A 17,006-nucleotide genomic window follows, 5' to 3' on the forward strand; every position below is an offset into this window, starting at 1 on the left:
ACCTCCACGGGTTCGCCCCGCCCAGATCGGGATGGGGAGAGCCGCTCGCCTAAAGTTGCTGCACTGACGGCACGCCAGTGGGTTGTTGCTGCACCTGGCCGTTACTACCGCTCAACGACGCCTGCGCGGGGCCCTGGGATCCCCCGCCCTCGGACTGGGCCTGCTGCAGCGGCGGGGCGGGCCCGTCGACGGCGCCCTGCTCGTAGGCGAAGCCGCCGCCGGCAGCCTGCTGCAGCATGCCCTGGCGCTGGCGGTCGCGGAGGGCGTTGAGCATGGCAAAGACCTGCTCGGCGTCCTGCTGCATGGCCTGCTCGGCCGCGGCGTCCTGCGCGCCGGGCGGCTTGAGCGCGCCGATCAGCCAGAGCTCGCGGATCTTGCGCGTTAGGGAGAGGAGGTCTTCGGTTGATTTTATCTGTGCCCGGTGGGTTGGGCGCGGTTAGCTGGGGCTGGAGGGGGTGGGATGCAGGTGAGGGACGCACTATGCTGCTCATTTTGGTGCCCATGGCTAGGCTGCTGTAGGCGGTTTGGCCCGTCGAGGCTGTGCTGTCAACCGGGGCGGCGGCATGGTTGACTAGGTCGCGAAATGAGGTCATGATTTCGGCGATGAGTATGTTTTTCCTCTCTGTTGGGGTCAGCGGGTGGGTACTTCCGTAGAGGATGGGCTTGGGGTGGGGTGATGATATTCAGAGGAGTGTTCACAACAAGGCGGGACTCGGGAGAACACAAAACGGCAACAGCCACTGCAATTGACTGACCTAGGAGGTTGTCGACTGAATTTGCATCCCGATCCATGGTGCGGTTGGATTGCATGCAGCGGTGTAAATTAGAACTATGCTCCGCTTAGTTGTGATTCTCGATATAGTATGCCCGAGGTGGAAGTCGTCAACTCTGTGTTGATGCAAGCGATGAGTTGGGGTGCCAAAATGCGGAAGGCCGAAAGTGGGGACTGTGCGGGGATGGGGTAGGAGTTGAAAAGTGCACTGTTGAGCACCTACAAGCACGCTCTTTCCCAAGCCTATGCACAGTGCCTATTCTCTTCGGATCTCCCTCAGACCCCTTCGTTTCATTTTTGTTCTAATTTAATGATCTGGTAAACTATGCCATGCCCATCCGACAGGAACAGCACGGCAGCATAGATAGACTCCCTGTAAGGTACCGACGGTTCTCTTCCCATCTACTGCTACTCTGTGCTACGTTTTGGTGGCTCGCTGATGTTTATTGGCAGCTGTGAAAAATTGGAGTCTAAGAGATGGGCCCTGAGGCTTCAAGATCGCTGAGCAGAGGTCATAAACCGCCAGCTCTCGTGGACCAACAAAGCCGAAAGCCACTTTTAAAGGCTATGGATAAAATCTTGCATCTTACTATTGCTGCCTACCCAGGTAAGTAACATTCCCTGCCCCCCAGTATCCAGACACTATCGTAGGCCAACCATCTTTAAGCTCTTCTGTCTATCACCAAATTGACTTAACCCACCTAACCTTCTCGTCGCCTAGCAAAAGCGCCTGCGGTCCGGTCCAGTTCTGTTCGTAATCCATAAACTCGTCATCTGTATCTTCGTCCAGCTGCTGATCGTCCTGCTCATCCCTCTTGGAGTATCTGATCCAGGCGCGCCAGGCGAACTCTTTACGATACAAATCGATAATTGTGTGGGCCATAACTATATCGTCACGGGCAACCTCCCCTAGGTCATTCTCGGCCGCACATGGCTGCTGCCGAAGCCATGTTTGAAATATCTGCATCATCGGCACAACCGACTCTTCAACCTCGGCCACCTCAAAGATGTCGGGTGGTTGCTCCCGAGGGCAGGCAACAAACAGCCAGCGCCGGACCGTGTTGATGGGTGCGCCGTCCGGCTCCTGGTCATGCAGCCACTTGGACGTCACCCGAAACTTGAGCTGTATCGGCCTCGTTGTCCCGAGGGACTTGGCCACGCGGTGATTGAGGGCCGCAACACGGCGGGCTGCCTGGACGTGGGACCGCCAGAGTCTAACCTGGATGTTCAGGGGTGGGGATCCGTGTCTCTCTTTGTCGGTACCAGGGAGGTCCTGGGGATTGCTGGCAAGCCACTCATCGCAAGCGTCGTTGAACTGTAAGGACAAAAGGGTTAGTTAACTCAGCTTCAAGCATCCGATCCAAAGAACAAGACATACCATTTTCTCCCCCGCCTTCCGCATGTACATTTCTTCACGAAGCAGCTCATCGATGGCCCCCTTCCAGTCAAACCGAATCCCCCCACCCTCCAACAACTCCACCCCGGGAAGATGGGTGTCGTTGAGGATGTACCCACCCCGGCACCCGCCACTCAGCACGCCCTCGCCCAGCCGCACCGTAATATTCCTGCACGCCGCCGGATCGTACATGCCCCACGCCTTGCGCAGGTACTTCCTCGTGAACCGGCCCAGCCCCAAGTCCTGGCTGATACCCGCCAGCGGATTGTGGACCTGCCGCTGCATGGCAAACACCACGCTGCCATCATCAGCGACGCTGGTGGTGGCGGTAGTAGCCTGCTGCGTATCCTCCCCCATTCCATAGTCGAACCTGTGCGAGGCGCTGGCATACAGGCTGATGCTCAGCTTGGGGAGCCAGTAGGCCTGGAAGCGGCGCTCGACCACGCGCTTCTGGTGTGCTGAGAGATGGCGGAGCTGGGTCCAGGTGTAGGCCGGGTCGGTGAAGAAGTGGGCCTTGACGTGGAGGGCGAAGACCTGCTCGGCCAGATCGTCCGGGAGCGAGCGCCATATCGGGGAAAGCTGCATGCTGGATTGTGATGTATGTTGTCGGTTTATGGTGATGGTTTGTTCATAACGTGATATTTGCATGGGAGGGAAGGGTTCTGGCCAACTTGCCTGGGAGCCTGGAGGTGGGTTCCTGGCTACCTTGATAGCCAAGTGGAGGGAGCCCGCTTATGGCTTGTGGCCTTTGTGCCTGCCGCCGATTTGCCACACTCACTGTTCCGGGCATTAGACGGCAAGACCCAGAGTCATGGCTGTTGTCTAAGGGAAAGGGCAAACAATTTCAACCTGGGTGGTTCGTTCATGAAGGCTACGGCAGATGGGCAGATCTTCGCCTAAATCAAGGTTCGTGATCATGCTCAGCTCACAGGCTCATGCCGTATTCGCAGAGGCATACCGTACGTAGAGAGGCAAGCAGCCGTGATGTCAGTCAGCGGAGGCGAACAAATACTAACATGCACCTATCAGGATGCAGATTATCTATGTAAGTCGTCGTGATCTGTATTTTGAACATTACAATGTTTACCCGGTCCGGCCTTTTTCTTCCTGGGTTTTACCCGGCCATGTATTACCACCCATGATACGCTCCTCCCATTTTATAACTGCAAGCCCATCTTCCTTAACCGCCCCCCATACTTGACCAGTAAAAGTGGCACAGGGATCATAATCACGCAGATAAAGCCCAGCAGCGAGTTTCCCCACCCCAGGCCAAGATTCGCGTACATGGACGGCCCGGCCAGGGGCAGCAACATACCGACCAGACTGCGGAAGACGGTGTTGGCGGCCATGGCCGAGGCGGCATAAACCGGGAAGGAATCGACCAGATAGGTCATGAGCGGCAAGAAAATGCCAATGACGCCAAACGAAAAGGGAAACAGACCCAAGACGGGCACGATCCAGTGGGTACGGTAGTAGGTGGACCAGCCGTACCAGAAGAAGGTGACGGGCAGGAGGAAGCTGAAGTAGATGCTCAGGGGCAGGCGCATCTCGGGCTCGAAGACGCCGCCGTTGGCGCGGGTGCGCTTGACCACGCCGCGGTCCGACGTCGCCGTGATGACGGCCCACCCGCTCACGTTGCCCACGCCGAGGCAGATGTACACCAGGCCCGTGATGCCGACGCTCCAACCGTACGTCTGCTGGAAGACGGTCGGGATCGTGGTGAAGAGCAGGTACAGCGTGCCGTAGGCGAAGGCGAGGTAGAGCGAGATGAAGAAGACGGTCGGCGACAGGAAGAGCATCTTAGTCGGGCGGATGAGGCCGTTGATGAGGGTTTGGGTTGGCGTCTGCTTCTCGGCGCCGGGGGTCTCGTAGCAGCTGCGCAGGTCGGGGCGGTTGAGCTCCTTTTGCAGGCGCGCGACCTTGTGCTTGATCAGGATGCGCGGGTTGGTCTCGGTGGTGAACAGCTCGAACAGGCCGACGACGATGACCGAGATGATGAAGACGATCCAGAAGTCCCAACGCCAGCCGATGGTCTGAGAGAGCCAGCTACCGAGGACGGGGCCAATCGTCGGGCCTGAAAGGGGTTAGTCAGTATAAGCAACTCTCGAAAAGGGGTCAGTAAACAAAGGGGGGATGGGTATGTGCACGTACCGATTAGAGGCCCAAGAGTGTACATGCCAATGGCAGAACCTCTTTGGTCGGTCCTGAACACGTCCGCGATGACGCCCGCTCCAAGAGTCTGTCGTGGTTAGTCCTGGTCCCTGAGGTACAGAGCAAATAGACATACCAGACACCCTGATCCGCCAATGCCACTAAAGAAGCGGAACACGATCAACGACTCAATCGACGGCGCCAGCGCGCACCCAATCAACCACAAGCAGAAAAAGACGTTCGCAACGGCGAGCACTGGGCGGCGGCCATACAGCTCACTCAGGGGGGCCAGGAACAGGGGGCCAATGACGTAGCCCAGCAGGTAGACACTGACGGTCATGGCGCCGATAACCTGGTTAGTGTTGCCGAACTCCTTGCTGAGGGTCGAGATGCCGGGCGCCAGGATGGACGAGGCGAACGGGGTCAGCAGGGTGATACCCGACAGCAGACCGACGATCAGCCACTTCTTGCTGGAGGGGAAGTTGAGCGGCATGGCCGGGTCGTCCTGCGATTCCCAGCCGACGATGCCCTCGTCGAGGTTGGACAGGGGGATGGGCGCGTGTGGGATGCGCTCGCGCTCGGCGGTGCGCTTCCGCGAGATGATGCGCGAGATGCGCGACCTGGTGCTGTTGCGCGTGTTGCTGCGCGAGAGCTCGGCCGTGGCGCCGGGGTGCTGGGGGTTTGGTGAGTGGTCTGCTTCGGGGATGGAGGAGAGGGACCAAGGGGTCATGGTGGCGGTGAAGGGCGAACTCACTTGCGCGAGCTCGACATCGAGATCGTGGCCGGGGACGGCGACCTTGGCCTCTTCGGTGTCAAAATCCGAGGAGCTGAAGCCGCCGTCGGGATGTGTTGACCCAGATTGGTCGTGCTCACTGTCGGCGACAGCGCTCTCTTTGTCAACCTTTGCTACATGGACGGATCCCGCCGTAGAGCTTGAATCCGACAGCGATTGCTCGCGCTTTTTCTCGACCTTCTCCATGTTTGTGTCGTCCCCTTCCCGGCTCTGGCGTTTCCCGTTTTCCGCCATCTCAGACGACAGGATGCTGTGTTGTTGAAACCGGCGTCCGGGTTCGTCGTGCTGCAAGCCGAAGTTGGCCGTTGAAGCCAAGAAAAGCCAAGCGGGGGGCGTTCTGGAGTTTTTCTGGCACAAGCGGGAACAGGAACGGGAATGTCGAGAACCCGAGGATGGCGTGGGGAGCAAGGGTTGGGAGCGATCAGCGTTGCATTGGGGTCAGCAGCCTGCACGCCTGCACACGGAGACATTCACAAAAGTTCGCGTGCCGATATTGCCGGACCGGAGATAGCAGGGTAACTCCTGAACCTGGAAGCCGTTGAAACTGGAGCTAGCGGAAAGGGGTCCAAGAGGACAGGCCCGGACAGCGGGTCGGGTGCTACGTTAGTTAAAGAGGAAGGGGCTTTAACCTGAGGCTAACCGAAAGAGAATGGCAGATTAGAAATGGCAGTGGCCCTCGCGCCTTTGGGAAGTTGCGCAGTGCCGAGGAGGATTCAAGTAGCCCTCGTGCAGCAGTGTGTGCCTTCCTTTTTTGTGACCGTGAGCACGTCATCACCTCCCACCGAATCACGTAAAGATCGGAGCAGCAGCCTTGAGCTTGATTTATCTCCTTTACACTCGAGATGAATAAGAAAATGGGCCTGTCTGCAGGCGGCAGGTTAGTGGGAGAATCAAGCCCACAGTAACACGGCGGAAGCCCGCAGCAAGCTCCAATGCTCCATTCGGGATATTGGTTTAGGCATAACACACCGCCTGATTTCTAACTCGGTTTTTATTTCGGAAATAGCTTACCTCCCCCAAGAAAGCCAATGCTGATTTGCCTCAACCACAGATACCAACCCACGCAGTTGTGTGTTGACGAGGCATCCAGAACCCAGCATGACATGATTCAGCGGTATCACATCGCTCGCGGGCGCCATGTACAGCCTGGAGGCTGAAAGCACCAACCAGGCACATGGTACCGGCTGTAGCCTATCCGGGCGGGCGGGTTCTTACGATACAGAGTAGCACCCATTAACTCAACAGCCGCGATGTGCGCTGTCACTGCCGTGCAACTGCTGGTTACACAGCATTTCTTGGGTTGCACACCACGGCTGCCTATGAGGTAGCCATTGCACCGGGCCCATGCAACAAATGCTGTGGTTTAGACTGTTGTTTTCTCAAGTTTACAAAGTCTAGGCACGGCTCCCAGTCTAGGTACCTATTTAACCTACTAGCACGATTGGACGAGAATGAGATACATTTATGATACTGAGCCAGACAGATGACAAATCATCAGGTACCTACTTTCACAAGCGGCATATCACGAGCGTAGATTCGGTAGGTTCGAAGCTGAATCTACAACGGTTTACTTGCATCAATAAAGACATCCACACAGAGCGTGGTGACTTAATTACCGGACTAGATAGGCAACGGCGGGCGAAGGCCATAGCGCAACAACCAGTTGACGGCGTCGGAAATCGCGGCCCTAGCTTTGCAGTCACTTGCAGGCTGGCTTCACAGGAGGGCTACCTGCCCAGCGTGACTACCTAGTAGCCCGGGGTTGGGCGCCACGCGGTCGAAGTGTTTTCCCAATACTGTGGGTTTACCTGTTGGGGTACATCACCGTTCTCCGGCTTAAACTCCAGCATACAACGGTGTTGTATGAGAAATTGTTCATGTTTCCACGCGAGGATTACGAGATGTTCGGTCAAACGATCGCCTTACTGGAGATTCTAGCCCCCGGAGGAGGCGAGCCACAGTTCTTCGCGCGGCAGAGCTGAGAATGGGAACTGGAAGGGATTGAAGGTCTGGGGAATTAAAATTTGTCTTTTCCGCATCTCCGAATGTATCACACATTCCATTTTCTAGCTCCCATCCCCGCAATAATGGACCTACACAACCTTCCTCCTACAATCTAACCCAGCCTAAACCATTGAAGCTACCTTTCCCAAGCCAACCCACCTATTTCTCCCCCTCGTCCTCCTCCCCCCCAAGATACGCCACAACCTCCACCTCGACCCTCATCCCCGGCACGCCCAGCCCCGCCACCGCCACCCCCGTCATCAGCGGACGGTGCGTCTCCCCGGCCCACTTGTGCATGCTCGCCGCCCACGCCGTGAACATCTCCTCGCTCAGCTCGGTCGTGTACAGGTTGACCTTGTACACCTGTCCCCACCCTTTCCCGCCCGCCGCCCGCAGGCACGCGTCGACGTTGGCAAAGGCTTGCTCGATCTCGGCGGTGAGGGAGGCGGAGATGGCGCCGGTGGTGGGATCCCAGCCGCCTAATTGCGCGGGAGGGGAGGGTGGTTAGTTGATGGGGGGTTTGGGTTTGGGTGGAAAGGGGGGAGGGTAGGTACCTTGGCCGGAGCACTCGATTCGGTCGCCAATGCGGACGGCTTGGCTGTAGTCGTACTTTTCGGAGAGGATGCGGGTGAAGGGGGAGTAGTCAAAGTATTTGGGGGTGGACATTGTGGGCGGTGAGGGTGTGGTACGGGTCGGGTGTGTTTGGTGGTGAGGTTAAGAATGAATGATGAGGTGGTCGAGGAGAGATAAAAGCTACCAGATTCAAAGAGGTACCTGGGCGCTTTCCACCGCCCGACATCATGGAGAAACGGCCTGTCTTTATATAATCGTTATGGACCGAAGATCACCACTGCCCTCATCAAATCCACAAATTTTAGCGGAACTCCTCGTCCCTGTCTTGCCTCCCTCCTGATTTGCTCGCTCGGATGTTGTGTTAGGAATCAACAGCCCCAGAAGCGGAGGATATGCCTCCTTGGCGAGCGCAGGCACTGGTGTTTTCTCGACTTATGAGGCGCTCGCTTATCTGCACTACCAGCGCCGGCGGGTCGATCGTGTCTTAGCTGCATTGTAATTCCTCCGTGCAAGGCTGAACTTCGGCCCGGGACTGGAGTTGCTCCGGGTAGTCCATCTTGATGACAAAGACACTGCAGACCACTGCCCCAATGGAACACACATAATGGCATTCTCGGTTTGATTCTGCCCGAGACCCTAAAGACCCGAACACGCCTATGGCACTCTAATCTAGGCTTCCTGATCAAGCTTACGCCACTGTCCAATTGCCAGTATTCAAAAAGGCTAGTATTAACACGATGGGCAATCTAGCTTAGGTGTCTTCGCGACGCGTCATCAGAACAAAGTACGATGGTATATAGTATACGCAGGACGTATGTAAGAAGGCGATGTGCCTGAAGTTAGGTAACTACAGTCCATTACTATCGAGCTAACTCGCAAATATGTACATGCAACAAGTCTCCGTGGATGTTCCGCTCCGCCATACCAGGATCATCTCCGTATGGCTACTTAAAAACATGAACAAACCAATGACTCGCTCGGCCCCAACCGTCAGTGCTCTCTTTGGTCGTCATCGCAAGCCTGCAGCTTGCTCAGACCTGCGCAGGGAAGTCAGACGCAGAGGTTACACCCAAAGGCGAAACGCTGCTGCCACATGAGCCTCCCGGAGCAGTTAGCTCTCATCATCCGGTTATGCCCCGCTGTTGATACTTGATACCATCAATAACAAAATCCAAAAGCCGCCGCTGCTCATCTCTTCCCCTTCGACGTGGCATTCACGAGCCTCTTCTTGACCGCCTTCGGGATCTTCTCCTTGCGCTTCTCCCGCTTCTCCTCCTTCACGGCCATCTTGTGCTGCCGCTTCTCGTCCTTGTCCTCGTGCTTCTTCCCCCTCGGCACACCCTTCTCGAAGTGCACCCATTCTTCGTTGCCGTCTGTCCCTTCCTCCGAGTCCTGCAACTCCTCCTCGCTGGGCTTGCCGTCGAGGACGACTTGGCGCGCCAGCATGTGCTTGTACACCAGTGAATCCACTGGCTTGTCGAGCTCCTGCTCGATGTCATACACCTCGTCCAGGGTCTGCGGAATGAACTGGTTGCGGAAGACCTCGTTGTCGACCTCCACCTCAGCGATAGCGTCGTCTGTCTCAGCAACGGTGGGACGGACCTCGTAGAGATGGTTAATCGCCTCGATCAGCAACGGGCCATCCACAGGTCCCTCTCGGGCTGTGATGAAGTTGAAGATGGCGCGGTCTGATAGGGTGTCGACGCCCTTGCGGCGGAAGAAATCGCCCACGTTCTTAATGTCCATGCGGAGAAATGAGAGCGAGTGCGGGTGATCGTGCTCGACGGACTGGGAGACGTCGATGATGTAGAGCTTGTTGTCATTGTACAGGATGTTGTACTCGCTCAGATCGGCGTGGACGAGGTTGCAGACCTGGTAGAGGCGGCGCATGATGCCCAGCAGCTGGATGTAAAGGTTGTGCCACTGCTCGTCGACGTCATCGCCCGTGAGGCGGGCGTCCCGCAGACGTGGGAAGGCGTAGCCCCGCTTGTCGCCCAGGAACCCCATCACCAGCACGTGGAGCTTAAGCATGAGTGGCTCTGGGCAAGCGATACCAGCGGCGTGTAGGCGGCGGAGGTTGCGGAACTCCTTTTCGGCCCAGAGCTGGACCATCTTGCGGTGGTTTCCCTTTTCGGAACCGCCCTTGAAGCGGTGCTCACCGGCAATGTAGCGCTCGCGGTCCTTGAAGACTAGGATAGCTGTCTTGTAAATCTTGATGGCGCGTTGGATGGGGAGGCTGTTGAAGTCGTGATAGAGCACGGCGCCGTAGACATTGGCTTCCTTGCCTGTGCTGATGGCACCGTGAATCTCACTGACTACGCCGCGGTTGATCATCTGGAGCAGGATCATGCGAGTGCGCTGGTCGAGCACCAGCTCCGCGGTGGCACGGTCGGCCTTGTCCTTGTCACGCTCCTGGGTCTGCTTGACATCGTCGAGACGGATCTTGGCGGCATGCTTGGAGAGCGCAGCGACCTGGTCATCGACACTCGCAAAGGTGTTTGCCGTCGGCTTCTGGGCGTGGGAAGCAGGAGCGCCAGTGGTAACCTGGGAGGTGGGATTGTGGACCTGAGGTTGGCGGTTGTAGGACACGAGATCAAAAGAAGGATCGTCTACAAAATCATTGTCCAGCTCATCGGCCGAATTGAAGACGTCGTCGAGGTCGTTGTCATCATCGTGGTGAGGGTGATCGGCTGCCATGGCCATATTGAGCTTGAAGCCGGTCTTGAACTGGGGCTTTCTGGTGAGCCGTCCTTGGTTTGCGAGATTTTGACGGTGACGCAACTGAGTCCGCAGCCGCTTGTCATCGTTGGAGCACCAGATAGCCATCTTGAATTAATTTTTGGTGGGGTGCCGAGGGGCTTATCTTATCAAGTGATTGAAAAAGGCGCTAACTGGTTTGGGAAACTGCGTCCAAGTTCAGCTCAAGAGTCGATAGAACAGAACTTGGGCAGATGAGACGACAAAAAGTTGAGGAAAGAGTTCGGGAATTCCGCGGGGGGAGCTCCCTATTTAAACGCCGTAAAAAATTCACGGACCTCTTCAGTGACTCATAGTGTGCTCGGACATCAAGAAGAAGTGTACGTGTGTAGGTGCGTAGATGTCTATAGAAGTCTAGAGACATCTTGGGGTCGATCTTTTATGATCACATGGATGATCGCAGTCTGAGCGCGTCGCGGGGGGTAGGTGGGCGCCTAGGCGGTCGCCCAGGCGATCACTTGTCTAACGGCGTTTAGGCGACAAAGTGTAGGTGCGTAGGTGTTCTAACTTCTAGGGCATTCTGGCGGCATCTCGGAGTCGAAATCTATTATCACCTCATGGATGATGAAACTTTCAGCCGTATGAGCGTAGCATGTAAGATGGGTGAGCACCTATGGTAGGCAATCGCCTAAACGTCGTTAGGCGATAGTTGATATTTCAATTTCAGAGGTCTATCTATCAAAGTGAGCCGCGCAGTCGGACCCGCAGAAGAGAAAAGGTGGGGCTGTTGAACCTGGGAGCCGTGCTTGGCTTGTGGAGCGGCTGTCCCTGCCGGCAAGGCTGAAGTGCAAGGGTTCCTCCAGGCACAGGCAGGGCTGCCGTTCAAGCCGATGGAGGTTCCTCCTAACATCTGCACTTGAGACTGCGCAAGCTGCAATGTCTAGGCCAACCTCATCCGGCGAGCCTCGCTCCCGACCGACATCATACCATGACCCTCCTTCCCCCGGGTTTCACGCCGAAGATGTCCCCGTTGAAGTCTTGGTCCAGCACCTGTTGGCCGCCAAGCAATCGCTCTCCTCCATGGCTCTCGTGCTGCGCGCCAACGACTTGTCGACGAACGCCCGCCAAATGCACGAGGAATCGGTTGTGCTGAGTGCCCAGACAGGCTTTCTGCGCCGGCTTATCGATGATGAGGTGCGCGTGTTGCAAAAGCTCCGGCGGGGGATGGAGCATGCACACAAACGCGCCCGGCGCGAGTTTGGGAGGCTCATCCACGCGCTCGACGTCTCCAACGAGAAGCTCGAGAACACGATGCGGATGCTGCGGGAGACGCGAGTCGACCCCATGTTTCGCCCACAAGGCGAGGAAGGGAAATTCTTGATAGATTTTGCCGACGTGGACAGCGTCGAGGCGATGCGCGACACCCTGAAAGGGAGCATCGCCGAACTGCAGGTGAGTCGCCCTCGAACGGCCGTCGGTCGCAACAGCATTCGTTGACCGTTGTGGTGCAGGCCGCCCAAACATCCTACGACGGCGACCTCTTGCGTTTCGACAACGACCTCCGATTGCTCAACAAGAGCACAGCCGCCGCACCCTCGACCGACTCGCCCTCCTCATCCGCCGCCTACCAGCCGATACCCCACCTGCTTGCCGCTCTCGCCGACCACTCCGAGGCGATGGCACAGCACCTGGCGTCCCTTACAAACCATTTCGACATGTGCGCCAAAGCAGTCCGCGCAACCGAAGGCGGCGCGGCCCTCGCACGCCGCCGCGCTGCCGAAGCTACAGACGACGGCGAGCCCGTATCGATATCCGGCTTTATAACAGAACAAGAATCGCACCTCACCGAGCTGGAACCGATGGACCCGCAGGAGCTGGTGGAGATTGTACAAGTGGTCATGGAAGACGCGCCCGAGGTGGATGAGGTCGTGGCCGAGATCCAGGCGGTGCTGCAGCAGGCAGAACAGGATTTTGACACGCTCAAAGAGCAAGCCGGCCGGATTGGGGGCACGTGGGCGGCCACGCTCGGTGCCTTCGAGGTGCTGGACGATATCGGGGCGCGGCTGCAAAGCTATATAGCCGCCGAGCACGAGTTCGAGCAGCGCTGGGAGGCAGAGAAGGATATCATTTATGCAAAGCTCCAGGAAATGGATGGGCTCAAGGTGTTTTACGAAGGGTACGCGAGGGCTTACAGCAGTCTGATGCTGGAGGCGGAGAGGCGGCGGGGCGTAGAGAACAAGATCCGCAACACGCTGCGCAAGGCGAAGGAGAATGTGGACAACCTCGTCGAAGCAGATCGGAAGCAGCGGGAGTACTTCCGGCAGGAAGTCGGAGAGTTCCTACCGACGGATCTCTGGGTGGGTATGAACAACCCGTTGCAGCGATGGGAGCTGGCGCCAGTCCAGGGGGGCGGGGCTGCTTCCCAGTCGCAAGACGAGTTGGTCACGCCCACGGTGGCGAGGCCGTCTACGGGCAAGGCACCAGTGCGGTGATCGAGTGTTTGGGTGTTCATCATTACTGTTATTATTATGGGCGGGCGGGCTAGCGGCGTTGGTTTTGGAGTACTTCCTTGGGCATACCCAGCGGGACAAGGCTGGGCTGGACGGCTGCGGTGTATTATATTTTGGAATACTGATATGACGCTATGTTTCTACTGGCTCTGCACCTTTGACTTTTATTTCACTGCTGGGAGCAGGTTGACTTTTCGGGGTGATCATCCGGCACACCTCTCGGGCCGCCTGGAGATTGCGGCAGATCCACACCGCCGTGCGGGCCCACCTAAATCTCTCCAGCTGCATCTCATCAACAACACACCACGACCTCAACCACAACAACGAGAACGCCCACCTCTTACCTCACGCCCCAGGCCTCAATTATCCCCCAACCACACACCAACCACAACCGAAAATACCTCCCCCAAAATGCCTTCCCCAACCACCACCAAGCGCAAACCCTCACCCGCACCCACCACAACCACCACCACCACCACCACCCCCCCAACCCTCCCCCCAACCCACCCCCTCTGGTCCGCCACCTCCCACGGCCACCCCCGCCAAGCCCTCACCTTCCACCCCACCCACCCGCTCCCCCCCCATCTCTCCCTCCCCCTCCCCCCCAACTCCCCCCACCTCCTCCTCCGCATCACCCACGTCGCCCTCAACCCGGCCGACCTCGTCTGCCTACGCCTACTGCCCGCTTGGCTGCCCTTCCGTCGGGCGCCCGTGCCGGGGCTGGATTTTGTGGGGGTGGTGGTTGCTGTGGGTGGGGGCGTGCCCCGGGGGGGATATGAAGGGGGGGAGCCCGGGGAGGGGGGGTTGGTGGAGGGGGTGAGGGTTGGGGGGGCGGTGGGGTTGGCGGGGGTTGCGGTTGGTGAGGGGGTGCTGGCGGGGTGGGTGCTGATGCATTGGGGGCTGGTGGCGAGGGTGCCAAGGGGTTGGGGGGGGAGGGAGGCGGTCGGGGTGATGGGCATTGCGGGACAGACGGCGTGTGCGATGGCGAGGAGGGTGGTTGGGGATGTGAATGGGGGTGGTGGTGATGGGGTTGGGAAGGGTGAAGGGATGAAGGGGATGAGAGTGTTGGTGAATGGGGCGAGTGGCGGGGTTGGGTCGGTGTTGGTGCAGATTTGTAAGGGGATGGGTGCTGAGGTGGTGGTGGGTGTTTGTTCGGGGGCGAGCGAGGGTTTGGTGAAGGGTTTGGGGGTCGATGAGGTAAGTTATTAAGGGCGTGAGATTTAAGCTGGGGAAGACTGACGGGGCAGGTGGTTGATTACCGGGTGCATAACCCCCTCGAGGATCACCTCGCCGAGACGTTTGGAGAACAGCACTTCGACGCGGTGCTGGATTGCGTTGGCAGCCAGGCCCTCTACACGCACTCGCCGAGATACCTCAAGCCAGAGGGCAAGTTCATCAACATTGTGGGCGGCTGGTCGCAGGGCGTGGTGCCGTTCATCAGAAACAAGCTGAGGCCGTGCCTCCTGGGCGGAACACCGCGGGGCTACGAACTTTTCCTCCTCAGTGCGTCCGGCGAAACGGCTAGGGAGGCCGCGGCGTTTGTCGAGCAGGGAATTATCAAGCAAGCAGTCATTGACTCGGTGTTCCCCATGGAGGAGGCGATTGAGGTGCGTCAGGCTTTTGGGTTGGGCTGAAGGCACGCTAACATTGAACAGGCATACGAGAGACTCGCGACCGGAAGGGCCAAAGGAAAAGTGGTCGTGGAAGTCGATAATAGTTGAGATTCTAGCCAACCCGTGCTCTTCCTGTCACTGAGAATAAGGTAGTATTGGTGGAAGGACATTGATTCCAAGGAATTGGTTGCTATTCATGTACAAGTATTAATCTACACAACCCTAATTCTACAAGGTCAATAACGATACAAATCCAAGTATTCTATAGCCGGTTTGGTCTGGTTGCTCCCTATATGCCCAAACACTACGTCCTAGGTCCTGAATCAAGCATTGCTTCCAAACAATGTAAGCTGTACATTTCACTTGACGAATTTTTCTTCCCATTCCTGGTACGGACATCAGAATCACCTCTAACCTGTTTCTAGCGTGCCTCACCACATGGCCACTTCACAAGTTACCTTGGAACGGACAATTACTCGAATATGTTCATATCTCAGGTCTGGGATTGTAGGTTCAAGGAAATGATTATCAGATCAACACATTTGGAGGCAAACGAGAGCAACCGGACTAAATATCACTTCAACAAGTCCGCTTCTCTCCTATGTTCAATGCACATTTGGTTTAACGCTAAGTGGCGCTACAGTGTGGGAATATCTGGCATGGAGGGCTATGTTTAGAACCCTAAGGCACCAGGTCGTAACCAATCTAGAACAACTTCTGTGACTCCCAGCAAACGCCAATACTACCTACACTTCGCCTGAACTGTTCTTCACACAGCACGATTGTTCAGGCTGGCCACGTGATTGTCGCCTTTACTTGAGTCACGGCCTTCTGCTCGGGGTTTATTACTTATTCCACTTACCTACTTGTCAGTCACCATCGCCACTTTGCTTCCATCTTCATCAACCTTCCAGGACAATTGTCTGTGGCCTACTACCTTCGTTCCGTCACTTCCTTCTTCCAGGCAAAAGGAAACCACCCAGCGCGAAAATGCCCACTTTTAACATGATGGAAGTGGTGGAGATCGAGGACGACGACGATCAGACAGTTAAGACTGACCCCAGCAAGTTCAACGAACGCAATATGTGAGGCATAATCCACTCTCATCTTCAGAGGTATCATATCGTTTGCTAACTTGGATAATAGCAGGGGTGCTGCCATGCAAGGATTCCATCTCACACCCGCAGCGGCGAGAGCAGAAGCGTAAGTACATTATTTGTTGAAGAGCAGAGTTACCGCCGGGCCCCGATTGCCATTTATACACTTCAATGTTCCTAACCGTCCAGGACGAGTATCCGCTAACAGACCCAACTTAGTATCGCCGGCGCCCCGCGACTTTCCTCGCGGTCACCCAACACACCCTCGGTTGGTCTCTTCACCCAACCAACGCCAACAGCTTGGCCCTCTGAATCTAGCCGCGGAAAAAGTGAGCCTTTATGGAAAAGACAGTTCCTCACATCCACGCCTACGCCCACGCCCAGAGTTCCAGCGGAACCCCAAACCCCGACCTTCCACACCCCCGCCCCCTTCTCCCTCACCCCAGCCTCGACAGTGGGAACAACAGCGGGAGAAGGACCAACATCGACACCGCCAACCCCCCAACAACAGCCCCAGCCACAGCACCAGAACCACCACCATTTCACCACCACCCCCCACCAAGAACTTGAACCCTCCACCCCCAACCCCAACAACTCTAGTACCCTCCCCCCCTACCACCCCCGCGCCTCGACCATGACCCTGACCGAAGCGCGCTTCTTCTACGCGCACGTAGCCCGACAACTCGAGCGCGCGGCGGACGAAGACGACGAGGGGCGGCGGCGCCTGGGCCTGGGGGTCGGGGCGGAAGACGCGGTCGAGATTGCGTTTGCGGTCGCGCAGGCGCGGCTCCGGCGGGAGTTTGGCGTGCATGGGGTGAGGATTGCGACGTGGGATGCGGGGAGGGTGAGGGTGGGGAGATTTAGGGTCGGGGGGGATGGTGGGAGAAATGGGAGTAGGAGTGGGAGTGGGAGTGGGAGTGGGAGTGGGAGTGGGAGTGGGAGTGGGAGTGGGAGTGGGAGTGGGAGTGGGAGGGGTGGTGGTGGTGGTGGGTTTGGAGGGGGGAGGGCTGGGGGGACGCGGGTGGATGGTCGGCCTCGTGCGGTGGGTGAGGAGGGTGGTGACGGTGGTGGTGATGGTTCTGATGACAGTTCTGAGGACGTTTTTGAGGATGTTTTTGAGGACGTTGTGATAGGTGACGTGATGGAGGAATAGGTCTGGGACCTGGCTGCAGAAACAAGCAGGGTTGAGAGGGGAGTTGGACTTGGTTCTCTTTTTTTTGCGCCCGCTACATAAGACTGGGCCATCTTGGTTACTTACCCCGTGACTTAGAGTTGGTTTCTAACAACCTATCCCGCTCCTCGCTTTCTTCTTTGTGAATCCTGAATATAACATTATTTCTATCACTACCTAGCAATACGGGTTTGACTACCACCGAGGTCTCAATGAGAAATGTGCAGGT

At 57.2% G+C, this 17,006-nt stretch overlaps 6 protein-coding genes across 6 annotated transcripts; 3 read left to right on the forward strand and 3 right to left on the reverse strand.

The window, feature by feature from the left end:
- Positions 1 to 49: 49 nt before the first annotated feature.
- F5144DRAFT_591146 (major facilitator superfamily domain-containing protein) lies at positions 50 to 5,346 on the reverse strand (the record flags this gene model as incomplete). The annotated part of the gene is made up of 9 exons (XM_066790229.1): positions 50 to 412; positions 480 to 622; positions 1,195 to 1,225; positions 1,479 to 1,889; positions 1,992 to 2,087; positions 2,151 to 2,754; positions 3,432 to 4,242; positions 4,320 to 4,407; positions 4,456 to 5,346. 9 exons carry the CDS (start codon positions 5,344 to 5,346, stop codon positions 50 to 52), a joined length of 3,438 nt encoding a protein of 1,145 aa, XP_066644097.1.
- Positions 5,347 to 7,275: 1,929 nt separating this feature from the next.
- On the reverse strand, positions 7,276 to 8,245 carry F5144DRAFT_591148 (Endoribonuclease L-PSP/chorismate mutase-like protein; the record flags this gene model as incomplete). Its single annotated transcript, XM_066790230.1, has 4 exons — positions 7,276 to 7,595; positions 7,671 to 7,714; positions 7,955 to 8,115; positions 8,210 to 8,245. 4 exons carry the CDS (start codon positions 8,243 to 8,245, stop codon positions 7,276 to 7,278), a joined length of 561 nt encoding a protein of 186 aa, XP_066644098.1.
- Positions 8,246 to 8,877: 632 nt separating this feature from the next.
- On the reverse strand, positions 8,878 to 10,515 carry F5144DRAFT_487449 (RIO1 family-domain-containing protein; the record flags this gene model as incomplete). The annotated part of the gene is made up of 1 exon (XM_066785609.1): positions 8,878 to 10,515. The coding sequence occupies one exon, from the start codon at positions 10,513 to 10,515 to the stop codon at positions 8,878 to 8,880; it is 1,638 nt and encodes a 545-aa protein (XP_066644099.1).
- Positions 10,516 to 11,246: 731 nt separating this feature from the next.
- On the forward strand, positions 11,247 to 13,134 carry F5144DRAFT_507787 (autophagy-related protein 17). The gene is made up of 2 exons (XM_066786494.1): positions 11,247 to 11,838; positions 11,898 to 13,134. Exons 1-2 carry the CDS (start codon positions 11,323 to 11,325, stop codon positions 12,876 to 12,878), a joined length of 1,497 nt encoding a protein of 498 aa, XP_066644100.1. The 5' UTR covers positions 11,247 to 11,322; the 3' UTR covers positions 12,879 to 13,134.
- A 698-nt stretch (positions 13,135 to 13,832) lies between these two features.
- Positions 13,833 to 14,767, forward strand: F5144DRAFT_565508 (zinc-binding dehydrogenase-domain-containing protein). The gene is made up of 3 exons (XM_066788498.1): positions 13,833 to 14,093; positions 14,144 to 14,503; positions 14,552 to 14,767. The coding sequence occupies exons 1-3, from the start codon at positions 13,848 to 13,850 to the stop codon at positions 14,615 to 14,617; spliced, it is 672 nt and encodes a 223-aa protein (XP_066644101.1). The 5' UTR covers positions 13,833 to 13,847; the 3' UTR covers positions 14,618 to 14,767.
- A 732-nt stretch (positions 14,768 to 15,499) lies between these two features.
- Positions 15,500 to 16,870, forward strand: F5144DRAFT_643928 (uncharacterized protein; the record flags this gene model as incomplete). Its single annotated transcript, XM_066792832.1, has 3 exons — positions 15,500 to 15,594; positions 15,656 to 15,712; positions 15,826 to 16,870. The coding sequence occupies 3 exons, from the start codon at positions 15,500 to 15,502 to the stop codon at positions 16,757 to 16,759; spliced, it is 1,086 nt and encodes a 361-aa protein (XP_066644102.1). The 3' UTR covers positions 16,760 to 16,870.
- Between the last annotated feature and the right edge of the window lie 136 nt (positions 16,871 to 17,006).

The sequence above is a fragment of the Chaetomium tenue genome, assembly GCF_020726465.1.
Source record: "Chaetomium tenue strain MPI-SDFR-AT-0079 chromosome Unknown F5144scaffold_3, whole genome shotgun sequence".
NCBI lineage: Eukaryota > Fungi > Ascomycota > Sordariomycetes > Sordariales > Chaetomiaceae > Chaetomium > Chaetomium tenue.

Coding starts and splice junctions, on each gene's coding strand:
- F5144DRAFT_507787 (XM_066786494.1), top strand. CDS start 11,323: ATGTCTAGGCCAACCTCATCCGGCGAGCCTCGCTCCCGACCGACATCA. Junction 11,839..11,897: donor GGAGCATCGCCGAACTGCAG/GTGAGTCGCCCT, acceptor GTTGTGGTGCAG/GCCGCCCAAACATCCTACGA.
- F5144DRAFT_565508 (XM_066788498.1), top strand. CDS start 13,848: ATGGGCATTGCGGGACAGACGGCGTGTGCGATGGCGAGGAGGGTGGTT. Junction 14,094..14,143: donor AGGGTTTGGGGGTCGATGAG/GTAAGTTATTAA, acceptor CTGACGGGGCAG/GTGGTTGATTACCGGGTGCA. Junction 14,504..14,551: donor CCATGGAGGAGGCGATTGAG/GTGCGTCAGGCT, acceptor AACATTGAACAG/GCATACGAGAGACTCGCGAC.